The sequence below is a fragment of the Zalophus californianus genome, chromosome 9, assembly GCF_009762305.2.
Source record: "Zalophus californianus isolate mZalCal1 chromosome 9, mZalCal1.pri.v2, whole genome shotgun sequence".
Classification (NCBI taxonomy): Eukaryota; Metazoa; Chordata; class Mammalia; order Carnivora; family Otariidae; genus Zalophus; species Zalophus californianus.
Genome location: NC_045603.1, coordinates 122,349,081 through 122,361,802, shown reverse-complemented (window position 1 = coordinate 122,361,802; position 12,722 = coordinate 122,349,081). Strand labels below are relative to the sequence as shown.

General features: G+C 35.2%; 1 protein-coding gene across 1 annotated transcript in view; it reads left to right on the top strand.

Annotated features, from left to right (window-relative positions):
• MALRD1 (MAM and LDL receptor class A domain containing 1) overlaps positions 1–12,722 on the top strand; it is a gene marked incomplete at its 5' end in the record, with an annotated part of 847,841 nt that overhangs the window by 419,545 nt on the left and 415,574 nt on the right. The window contains 2 exons of the mRNA XM_035729081.1: positions 1,719–1,966; positions 5,485–5,776. Coding sequence (XP_035584974.1) covers positions 1,719–1,966; positions 5,485–5,776 — 540 coding nt within the window. The remainder of the gene's footprint in view (positions 1–1,718; positions 1,967–5,484; positions 5,777–12,722) is intronic.

The window sequence follows — 12,722 nt, the reverse complement described above, 5'->3', positions numbered from 1 at the left end:
TGACCTCAATCATTCTTGCTGTCCTGGAAGTAGATGAAAACATGACAACGTTTGTAATAAAATATTTTTAGGAACCTGGGAGAGATAGTTGGTATTTCATGCAATGTCACATATTTAATTTCTGCAACTTATTGTAATTCCAGTTAATACACTTTTTACCTTTTCTGTTTCACAATTTTCGCATCTCTAAAATGAGGATTATGTTAAAAAAAAAAGTTTCAGTGATTAGTAACTTTTGCTTTAGGCAGCATTTCCCAAGCCAAACTATTGAATAAGAAGCTTCCTAAATTCCCTACCAGACCCTGAGGAGCAAAGATGAGAAGAAAGAAGAAATAAAATTATGTCGACCAAATAGTTGTTTGGAGGAGGAAATGTGTATAATGCTAAAATATCTTCTCATTGATTTTGGGACTGGGAACCAGATTTGTGGAGAAATAAATTTGCACAAGCCATGGAAATAGCTATGTGTAGCAAACTAAAATATTCTTTTTTCTTTTAGCCAAAAATACTTTATTCAGAATTTTAATGTTTGGGAAATTTATTAAAAATATCAGAAGGCTCTAAAGCACATGCCTAAATAGGATCACAGATCACTATAAAACTTAAGGTTTCATTATTTATTTAACCGAGGTGGTAACAAGGGATTTCATAGGCAAAAACATCAGGTTATCTAGTTGTTAGCAAAACTTTGCTCCTTTAATTTGAGAAATTTTAACTGTTTCACGTAGTCAAAGACCTGATAAAGACAAAACAGAAGCTTTGCTTACAATTTCTTATCAATTACAATTTTCTTGGAGCAATAATCCAAGAAAAATTTGTCTTTTTAGTACAGAGAGAAGCCAAATTTCAATTTTATGCCAGTGTACTTTTAAAACTCATTTATTCCAATCCTAGTCAGCTCTGACCCTGGAAAAAATTTTTTTCCAGAGATTCCCCCTCACAAATCTTTTACAAGTTTTTGGTTTTTCTTTTTCTTTTTCAATACAGATTTTGTTGTAAGCCTTCTGTCTCTAAACCAGTTTCATTTTAGGACAAAATTACTTTCTTTTCCCTCAACAAAAATGTATTTTAATTCCTTATTCCTTTTTATACACCTCTTACTTTCTTACATACAGAGTTGCTTCCCTGAGCCATTCTAGCATCTTAATTACATTTATCAGAATTTTAATTCTTAGAAACCTTAGTTTCTGAAAACTTTAGTAACCAATTGAGAACTGTGCTACTCCCACATCTTCACAAGCCTCTCTAGATAATCAGCTTTTTTTTTTTTTTACCTGAACTTATTAGTTCAATTCAAGTTGCGACTAGTGCAATTTGCCAACAAAAATGACCTAAGATAATGGTTGATTTTGTCTCTGGAACTTTTCATGGCTAATTGTTAAGAACAAGTTGGTTAAAAGACAAAAAGGTTTGTAGACAAACTATTAAATAGCTTTCAAAATCTTTGGTAACCTAACACTTTGAAGTTTTGCTAGGTTAAATGATAAATTGAGTTGAATTTATTGATATCTAAGTCTTTTCCAAATGAGATAAAATGTTGAAACATTAATTACTAACCATAGATTTAAAATATTCTGTTTTAGTGCTGATGTCAGTATAATCTTCTAAGGTGTCGACTATTACACGATGTGTCAAGATCACGGTAATTTTGGATTGCATATCTTAAAGTCCGTTAATTTCCTTTTTCTCTTTACCATAAATTGGGAAATGTTTTCCAGGTACCTCCAGTGGGCGCTGTGATTTTGAATTTGACCTTTGCTCTTGGGAGCAGGAGCAGGATGATGACTTTGACTGGAATCTGAAAGCTAGCAGCATCCCTGCCGTAGGCACAGAGCCAGCTGCTGATCACACCTTACGAAACTCCTCTGGTCATTACATCTTCATAAAGAGCTTGTTTCCTCAACAGCCCATGAGAGCAGCCAGAATTTCCAGCCCAGTCATAAGCAGAAGAAGCAAAAACTGCAAGGTAAGAGAAAAACCCAGAAATGTTGTAAGTGACTGCTGAGAACGCTAATACAGAAAATAGAATGGCCAAGACCAGACCAAAGCTGAGTTTGAATTTCTTCAACCTAGGATATGTATGGAAAGGAGAAAAGTACAGTAAGGATGAAAGAGAAGGATTATTAGAACTGGGAAGAATTTATCCTATTGATAAATTCCATAGATATTTGAATTTTGAAAACCACTGGAAAACTTCATGGTTTTTATCTGTAAGCTATGGATAGTACAAAAGAAGTAAAATGCAGTTGCTTCCTCTCAAGGAATTTAGTACTTACTGGAATTATGAGAATTTCACTGTCAGAAAGAAAATTCAAGTAGTTTATAAATATTCCCAAGAAGGAATATTAGAGATAGTTGGAGCCACTATAAAATGGTTGACGAAGTCTTCATGAGAAAGACTAAAATTAGCCCTAAAAAAGGTAGAAGAACTTCTATAGGTGGGAGGAAAAGATGGTTTGGCCCTTATCCTGCGGAGCTTTAAGGCAAATGTTAGTACTATTGAAAGTATAAATAGGATTGTATGGCTCTTTGGGACAACCACCCTCTATGATGACTGTATTTTCAGGTCCTTCACTTTTCTTTATTGATTGCTTTTATTTCACAAAGGATTTAAGTCAGCTGAGTTAGGTTCTAAACTTAGCTTTACATATAATGTAAATTAATCACTCAGAGATGACTTCACAAGAATCTTGCTTACAGGAGAATGGTATATGAATAAATGTGCCATTTATATTTACAATGAGAAATATGGTCTCCATAAGATGTGAACACACATATTCTGACTGGTGGGTTCTGTGTTTGAACACTGAAAGGAAAGCAAATTACATTCAGAAAGTTGTCAGCTGATCAAAGAATCAGGCTGGAAGATAATAGCATGATTGAAATCTTTATTGTTTCAAAGTATAATATCCTTGTGTACACGCCTCCACCACAGAGCCCTAACCTTTGGCAGGAGGCGTTTTAAACCTTTTCCCCAAGGCTCCTCAAATTCCCTGCACCCATTACATTGCTCCTCTGTTTTGTACTGAGCAGCCTTCACTTCCTACCATTGTCATGGTTTTAATACATGCTAAACTTTTAGTTTGTGTTGGAAGCTTTTCTGTCTCATCTTAAGTTGATTTCCTAGTTTAACTCTCAGGGGGTAACCTCATTTCTGTTATCTCTTGAGGCACATTTGATAGAATTTTCTGCAAGAGAGTGACATGATCAGATCAGAGTTTTAGAGTTAACTCAGCAGTCTAAAGCACATATAACAAATTATACAGAATAACAATAAACTTTATCAAATTAGTTTAGCAAACAAATGAATTTTAATCAAATGTATTTCTTGTCTGTTTTTGTTGTTTTCCAATTACTTGATAACTCTCCAAAACGAAGCCCAAGCACACCAGATTTTATATGTCAAGTCTCTATCTATAAATCTGTCTATATCCATAGATATTCTGAAATTTACAAATTTGATTTAGTCTTAGAAAGCTAATTAAAAATTAAACATAAAGTGTATAACATTCCAGCTTGATTTCTTGGCTTTTCTACTTAGGCTTCCTCTGAAAATGCTCCAAAGGTTTGTTTTTCATACTGTAGTAACTCAGGATTTCATCCATCTCTATTTTTCCCTGGTCCTGGAACTGTAGTCCCCCACTGTTTTATACATCTGTGTGAGAATAATGAAATATGCCTAGAAGAAATGTCAAAAAATTAATGATGAATGGTTCATTTTATGAATATTTATGATATAGATTGAATACAAAGAAGTGAGGAAAGGTCATGCTGGGAATGATTGTGTCGCTCATATAAAAAATATGTATATCAGGTAAGCAGGGTGACCTCTCAAATTTCGTGAAAAAAATTTGTCACTTGACCTTGTGGAATACCTTCAAGCAGAACAAAATCAAATTGAAGATTTTTCTTCCTTTTTAGGGATGGGTGGTGGGAGAAATGAAACAGATCGATGTGGGAAGAGATGAGACCTTTGAGTAACTCTGAAATTTCCAGAGAAAGTGCCTCTCTAGATGAGTCTTGTACTTAGCAGAGTTTTATTCCCTCACAATGCCCTGCGATTAGACTATGTTGTTGTCAAGTGTTTTCTGTAGAAATAGAGGTGTTTATATGTTTGTTTGCATGTTAACTACATGGGGTCATTCAAAAAATGGCCTCAAGAAGAAAGGGAAATATTTATTGCAATTAGAAAGGTAGGCCTCAGATTTCTTGTACAAGTAAGACAAAACAAGACAGACCATTAGAAAGGCCATGTCTATGGCTGCAGGGGATCCATACAGACATGTCTTATGGGCATCAGACCGTTTTCTCTGGTATCTTTTTATGCTGTTTTAGAGGTTGGCCATAGGCCCCTTATGTTTCTTACTCTAATGAGTCATATAACCAAGATTTCATGGGTCCTCTCTCAGAACAAGTCATAATGGTCACAGAGCTTGTGTTGGAAAAGTTCATCAACAGAAGAGACAATTTTGGATCACAGAAGAATACCTGAAGGTTTCATCAGTTAGGAAATTTGAGAAGAGTCATTTCACATGGCTTACTTATTCTAAGTTGATGCTTTTTGAAGTGTGCATTGCATATTTTGTTTAATCAAATTCTTTACCCTTAAGCACATTCATTTCTTTCTTTCTCTAGGGTATAATAATACGTGACTGCTAGTGTTTCAAAAATACCTTTTTTTCTGGTGAGTGGGGATCACTCACCTTTACTGTGTTCCCTCGTTCATACACATGACAAGACAAAAGCTTAAAAGTGCTGTGTAACTATTACTTCTAACAATACCCTTCTGTGTAACAATTACTAAAAATCTGGTAAACTCCATCTTTGAAACATTGAAGTGTTAATCTTTGGAAATACTTATATTAATTTTTCTTAGTGGGGGGCATGCCCAAGGCTGCTCTCTTAGATCATGTTTCTAGCATTTCAACTAAATTTGGATAACTGCTGTTCTGGTAGTTTGGTGGGATATAGTGGAGCCCTGAAGATCTTGTAGATCTAAAAATGTGTTTCAAGTGCAAGAATATGGTAGAATAAGCAACAGATTACTCTACTGTTTTGAAGAAAATGCCTTAAATTTTATGATACCAAAAATGGTCTTCTTTAGTTCCTACTATTGCTTAATCATGAAAAGTCTTTAGATGATAGATCACTTTTTAATGATGTTTTATTCCTTTGACAGTGGACTTTAAGAGTTTATTGGGAAATTCTCCATTTAGAAGTCAGAGAAAGAAAATAAACTCAGCTCAGTTTTTCACCTAAATTTCTATTTGATTCTTACTGCTCTGTCTTCCATGGATCATTAACTTATGATTTAAGGCCGGCCTGACTTCACTCAGTATTAGAGTACTCACAGAACAATAGGGCATGCAGATCTAGTTTTCATTTGAGAGTCTGTTAATAAAGGAGAGGACAATATGATATAATTGAAAGCAAAGTGGAGTTAATCGTACTAATTATATACAATATTCCTATTTTTGGTTACAGATAATTTTTCATTATCACATGTATGGAAATGGCATTGGGGCACTCACCTTGACCCAGGTATCAGTCTCCAACCAAACAAAGGTCCTACTTAACCTCACTGTAGAACAAGGCAATTTCTGGCAGCGGAAAGAACTATCACTGTCTGATGATGAGGACTTCCAACTCAAATTTGAAGGTCGAGTTGGTGAAGGACACCATGGTGATATTGCCCTGGATGACATTGTGCTTACAAAGAGTTGTCTATCACCCCAGTTCTCCATGAAAGAAGAACTTGCAGCACCTCTTCCAACAGGTACATTTTAAGTTGTGATTGCTTGGTATTTTTACAGCTTGGTGAAAGGGAAGGAAAAAAAATGGAAAAGAAATGATATAAATACCTAGTAATTCATTGCTTTCATAAAGAAAAAAATCTAAAAAAAAAAAAATCTTTCAAGCTTTGACACATAATGCTGTCCTCCACATTTTCTCCAAGCTTCAATGTGTTTACCAGTTTCTGAGTTCTATTTAGTCAGCTGCTTCTTAGATCAGCAAAATAGGACTCGTTTATTTGCAGTCTGATTCAGAATTCAATCCTTAACAAATATCATTTTACCCAATAAAATATAAGAACATCAAAAAAACGAGTTATTTGGTTTTAATTAGGCATGACTGTGGATGTGCCATTTATTCTTTTTAGACCTGCGGACATTGCAATTTGAATGGTTGTATTTACATATTTCAATAGTTTAGGAGATTGAATATGTTCATATACTCTTTTAAACTAAAATATATTTTGGTAATTTGTCTAAAGAATTATATTAAAATGTTGAGTTGGTGTATGTTCAATATAAGAAGTGGAAATAGCAAGCACCATTAATCTGCATGATATATTAGGGGTATGGAATGAAAACAAATGCTGTGTATATTATTAAAATGAAAAAAAACAGATTTTGTCAGTTGATAGGACATAGTAATATTTAAATCATGAGTTTATTGAAGAAACCATAAGTGTCATTCCTTTGGTATATAAATTATATCTTTTTTTTCACCTTCCTAAACTCTGTATCTTTTTTGTGTGTGTGTCTTTGTAGCTTTTTTTTAATTAACATAATGTATTATTTGTTTCAGGGGTATAGGTCTGTGATTCATCAGTCTTAGACAATTCACAGCGCTCACCATAGCACATACCCTCCCCAATATCCATCACCCAGCCACCCCATCCCTCCACTCCAGCAACCCTCAGTTTGTTTCCTGAGATTAAGAGTCTCTTATGGTTTGATAAATTATATCTTTTATAATTAGTGAAAATGAAAGTGCTTTAAAAAGAAGAATGTTTGCTCTGGCTTTTAGCATGGTAGATGGAATAAGGAACATTGCATTTCTGCCTTTACTTCTCCATTTGTGTCAAAGGGAGTATTTTAATTTGGTTAAGAGGAAGTTTCTAGATAAATGTTTCCTAGTTGACTAGTAGTTGAACAGAGTCTTTTCCTGACATGTTTCCAGCACTACATGGAATAGTATAGAGAAAAACAAATGAACATTTGAAGGCTGTTTAGGGATAAGTATCCTCATGTAATTGTAATGCAGGAGCATTTCAGATACCTCAGACTTCATCTACTTCCTTGAGAAAAGCTTTGCTTTCCATTCTTTGTCGACTATTTGGATGGTAGCTGTACTAGCTTGTGTCTAGGTCTGGTCTTTTGAAAAACTAATCTTATAGCATCTAAGTAGTGAGGGAGCAAGTTTTATGTTGAACCATGTTCAAACTTTAATGAACAGCTACAAAGTGGGATGTGTGAAGGACAAATCAGTCTTGTTGGGAATATCAGATTCTTAACTTGTGAAATCTCGGATAAAAGTTAGTTAAAAACAACTTCCAGAAGGAAGATTACAAAGTATCTACAAAGTGGTATAAAATGTATATTATCAAGTAAAGGACACATATTAATAATGGTAGAGTTCTTTGTATATATGTATGATACTTGAAGTATCATATTAAATTTTTTGATGAATGGAAAATAAAAGAATCTCTGCTCTTAAGAATAACTCAGTATGGTAAGGGGGGATAGGAAAAACACCTTGAGTAACTCTAATATTAGGTAGGCTATAATTAAATGCCAGGAGAAATACACAAAACTTTAAGAGGATGCAAAGAAAATGCAGAAAACCCCCAGTTGAGGACATCTGATTTGAGGCTTATTTATAGGATGTGCAGGAGTTTGGAACCTCACCTAGCGTTCATAGAAAGGAAAGACTCTTCAGTTTGCTGGATAGGGGCACCATGCGTGAGCACAGTAGACTGAATAATGAGTGTGGGCACCCCTAAAGCATGAGGCAGGAGAAGAGGGTGTCACACAGGCTGCCAAGGTGGCCTGTCCTGTGAGTGGGTAATTTGGCTGAAGCAGGAACCTAGTATCACTGAGTGTCTGCAATAATATTACAAAAGAAATAGGGAGCTAACCTGGGACCACCTCAATTATTGGTTTGTTTCAACTTTTTCCCAAAATGAACATGCATTGAAAACGTATTGACTAGCCTTAGGAAACAAATTGAAAAAAAAAAAAAAGGAAGGAAGGGAAAGTAAAGAAAACAGTAAGAGATAAAAAGGAGATACAGTATTCCTTTGCATAAAGTAGGATAACTGGTAGAAATGGCTGTGGTAGGAAGACTCCAAGAGGGGAAAGAAAAAAAAAGAAACAACCAAATGTCTTTATTTATATTATTAATGAACACTTTGAAAAATAAGGTGAAATACTTTAATTTTTTCATGATCTCCTTAGTTACAATGCCCACATTCAAATGCGGCAGATGAGAAATATGTGTGTATGGAGTTAACATTCCTACAGACTATTGGAAATATTTATAATTATGCCTCCAGAAACTAAAAGTATGTGCCTTTCTTTTAGGAAAAGTGAAAAGCTACAGCTTGTTTAGACTTGAACTGTGAAGTGATTCTGACAAACTATGACTTCATCATGAGTTTAGAGGACTCTGTTGGAGTCACTCATGTTTTTAAAGGAATGGTCCCTCTCTCTCTCTCTCTCTCTGTAGATTTGGGGGTGGAGGAGGGTGGTATCCTGAACATATCACTGATACCATGAATGTCTAATATAAGTATAAAGAGAGTCACAAATGTAAGCCACATATGTAATTTTACATTTTCTAGTAATTATATTTTAAAAAGTGAAATTAATATATTTTCATTAACCTAGTATATCAAAAATATCATTTCAATACAAAACATTAGAAAAATATTAATGAGATATTTTACATTCTGTATATTTTATACTCACAGCACACTTCAAGTGGGATTAGCTACATTTCATTTGCTCCATAGCCACTTCTGGCTAATGGCCACCGTAGTGGACAGTCTAGGAGGGGAAGTGAATATTCTAGGGTGCTTTCAGGTCTGTCTATGGGGTTCCATTAGTTAAGCCAGAGTTTGTGAATATCCAAGAATTGCAGTTGTATTCTTCTTTAAATAGAAGCACAAATACGTTCCCCAACGCCAAATGTGAAAGCACAGGTACCATGTTTGAGCAGACTAGCTACTAATCTCAGACTCCCTTCTTACCACTATGTATTACATAACTGCCCTGAGACTCAGTTTCCGCATCCGTAAAACAGAGAGAGTATCACTTATTTCTTAGGCCCCTGAGAATAAAGAGGTCACTGCCTATGTAATTTGCCTAGTCTCATGTCTGGTACATGGTAGATGTTTATTCAATAAAATCAACTCATATTATCCTTTATTTGGGCATCTTTGTCAGTTTTCCTTAGATGGCATAGATATTTGAGAGTAAGCCTCCATTATTTGCACTTTATTAAGAATATGTTTCTATAATATGTTTTGACAAAAAGCTTTTTTCTTGCAGAGATCACCAACATATAATTTTTCCATGTTGCATTGTGATTATTCAATCTTATCATTTACTGACTGTCTAAATATTTTTGGTGTCATGAATAATGTGTGTGTATATGTGTATCTTGGAAAGGCTTAATGGTTGCTGATTTCTCTTTACTATAAAAACACGTAACTTGGAACTTGCACAGATTGAAGAAGGGTAAATGGTGTTATGTGCCATAAACAGTAGCTACATCCATTAAACTTTTGAAAATGACTCTTATTCACATACTTTTCATCGATATTCATGTGGGTAGGCTAAGAACTCTATCAAAGATACTTTAAAATAGAAAAGAGAAGAGGTGGCAAAACATATATATTTAGGAAGATGCAATTGAACTCAATCTGGAATCGGTGATTCTAATTAGTCAAGACACAGGGCTTTATTAGCAAAAGTAATATTAAATAATTATTAAGTCTGTAGAAGTTATATTTAAGATCTTATTTTGATGGCAGTTTTGTTAATTGCTAAGTGATGATGGATAAAAATAATTGTTTAATGAATTTTAATAAGAAAAAGGCAACCAAGATCCGTCTTGTAAATGTCCATATTCAAATTTAGTCACTATCATATTCTCTGTATTGTTGGCAGACATTTAATAAAAATTCTGAGTATAATGAAGGAAGGAAGTAGGTGTATGTGTGTACGTGGGTGTGTGTGTGTTTTAGATCCCCACAGTCATTTCCAAATAGGAGTTATACAACACATATATTTTGACATATCACATGCTAATCAACTTTTGCTTTAAAAAAATGTAAAGCAATGGGGACTAAATGGGTTAGCTCCTCTTTGAGGTCACGCATTTCCCTGAAATATTTGGCAGTAGTTAAAAGGCTGCTACCGACTGATGAGAGTGCTGGTACAGCAGCTCAGGCAGAGTCCTGAGTTAGGAAAATCTGGCTGATTGTGCTTGGTTCTAAGTTAGAGAACCCCATACACAATGCTTAGTGCAAAATGCATGTGTCTGAGGTTTAAAGACACGGACACGGACCTTTGCAAGGCCCACTACATGTGTAATGTCACCTGACTGACTTAACCTAATTCTTATCTTCCTTGTCTCTAAAAATGGGACTATTGGAATTTACTTCTGAGTGATTTGAAAAATAGTTAGGATAATAATATGCAGTGTGTTTTAAACAATACTTGGCAAATAGTTGGTGTTCAGCAAATGTTACTTCCTTCTTTTTTCCTGTTACTCCTCTTCCCTGCTAGAGAGATTACGAAGTTTAACTGCGTACATGTTGAAATTTATTAAAAGCATATCATACACTCACTGTTTTTTCTCCATCATGTTCCACTTACTGCTCAAAGCAAGGGTTCAGACCCCCTCTGCATTTCTCATTCCCTTCAAAGAAATTGCTCTCACAAAAGCCCCAAATACCTCATTGCTGAATGAATTACTAAATTCTACCCCTGAAACTAATAAAAAATGAATTTGCTGATTTCATTTATTATTCATAATCATGCAGAGGAAATAAATATTCCTGAAAATCACAGAAGTGGATGACTTGGTTGGGTATGATATGTAGAGGGATGATCATAAGAAGTTCATTTTTAAATATACAGGCATACTCTTAAGAGAGTGTTTTCTAAGTTAATGTTACAGTAGAATAACTCTTGGTTTTTAATACTCAAATTCATACCAGGGCACCTGGGTGGCTCAGTCGTTAAGCATCTGCCTTCGGCTCAGATCATGATCCCAGGAGCCACGCATTGGGCTCCCTGCTCCGTGGGAAGCCTGCTTCTCCCTCTCCCACTTCCCCTGCTTGTGTTCCCTCTCTCACTGTATCTCTACCTGTCAAATAAATAAATAAAATCCTTTAAAAAATACTCAAATTCATAGCATGCTTGTATCCCTGTATCTCTTCTTCCTTCTTTTTTGTTGTTGGGAGAAGGCACAATATTTATACTGGAAAATATATTTACATCACCCAAAACTCATTAGAATACTCTTTAAGCAATATATTCTACAGGAAAAATCTCAAGTCCCATTCCAAATACAATTGGTAGACAAAGATATTTTCAAGATTTCATGCAGTGGCAATACATAGGATGTTCATTTCAGGCATTTTTATGGCTAAGAGAAGGAGATCACAGTAGCAAATGCACCATGAGCCATTATTTTATCGTGCATTTGTCTTGACTGTGTTTCTTTTCTTCTTCTTCTTTTTTTTTTAAGATTTATTTATTTATTTATTTGAAAGAGAGAGAATGAGAGAGAGAGAGAGCACATGAGAGGGGGAAGGGTCAGAGGGAGAAGCAGACTCCCTGCTGAGCAGGGAGCCCGATGCAGGACTCGATCCCGGTACCCTGGGATCATAACCTGAGCCAAAGGCAGACGCTTAACCAACTGAGCCACCCAGGCACCCCTGCCTTGACTGTGTTTCTTCAGTGACTTTCATAGGTAGTCATGCTTTGTCTAATTTGAACAATGAATGCTTCTAGAAATTGTGAAAGAGATGAAGAAATCTATGGAGAAGAAAGCCAAACAAGTGAAACAGATTACGATGTAAGAGGAGAAAGAAAAATACAACATTTTGACCAAGGAGAGCTGGCTTTGAAGTGGTAGACCAAAAAAATAAATAAATAACTCTTAGAATATCTCATTAACGGATTCACTTCTAAGTTTGTTTATGTAAACATGTAATGTTAGTCTTAGGAAGACAACAGTAAAGACTCAGAAGACCAGCTAATCAAACTGATGGACGTTGCTGGCTCAAGTGAATTTATAGCTCTCAAAATACAGTAATAAATACAATAGCTTAATTTTGTTTCACTGTTTCATTTGCATTTTTAGAACTTAGTTGTAGGTAGATGGGTAGATGTGTAATGCATTATGATTTTCCTATTTAGAGAATGGAAAATTGGCTATGGGTGTGTAGCATTTCAAAACCCAATTTCTGCTTTTTAGGAACACATTACTAACAGGGTGTAGGAAGGGGCTATGCTTAGCTTAAGTTTTCAGTGGGACACAGTGATGGATATGGTTAGCCAGCACTGGGACTTGTGAGCGTTTGGATTTGAACAGTGAGGGACTGATTGGGCCTCTTCAAATTTGAGAGTTCTGCTTTTTTGTGTGCCACTTAGTTCTGTCTATTGAAAAAATACCCATCTTCTGTTCATGGATGTAATAACTAATAACATAACTGACTCCACAGCCTCTCCTTTCTTCTTTAATACAATTAATTTTTCTGGAACCCTTCTGCTTTTTTCTATATTCCAACTTTTCTCACTATGGCACCTAGGTATCTGCCTGGCCTTCCACCTACTCCTGTCCCACATTTCTGTATTGCTGGCGATAGACTCTATTTTATGAATTTTCATTCTTCTAGTTTTATAGATCGTACAACAGAT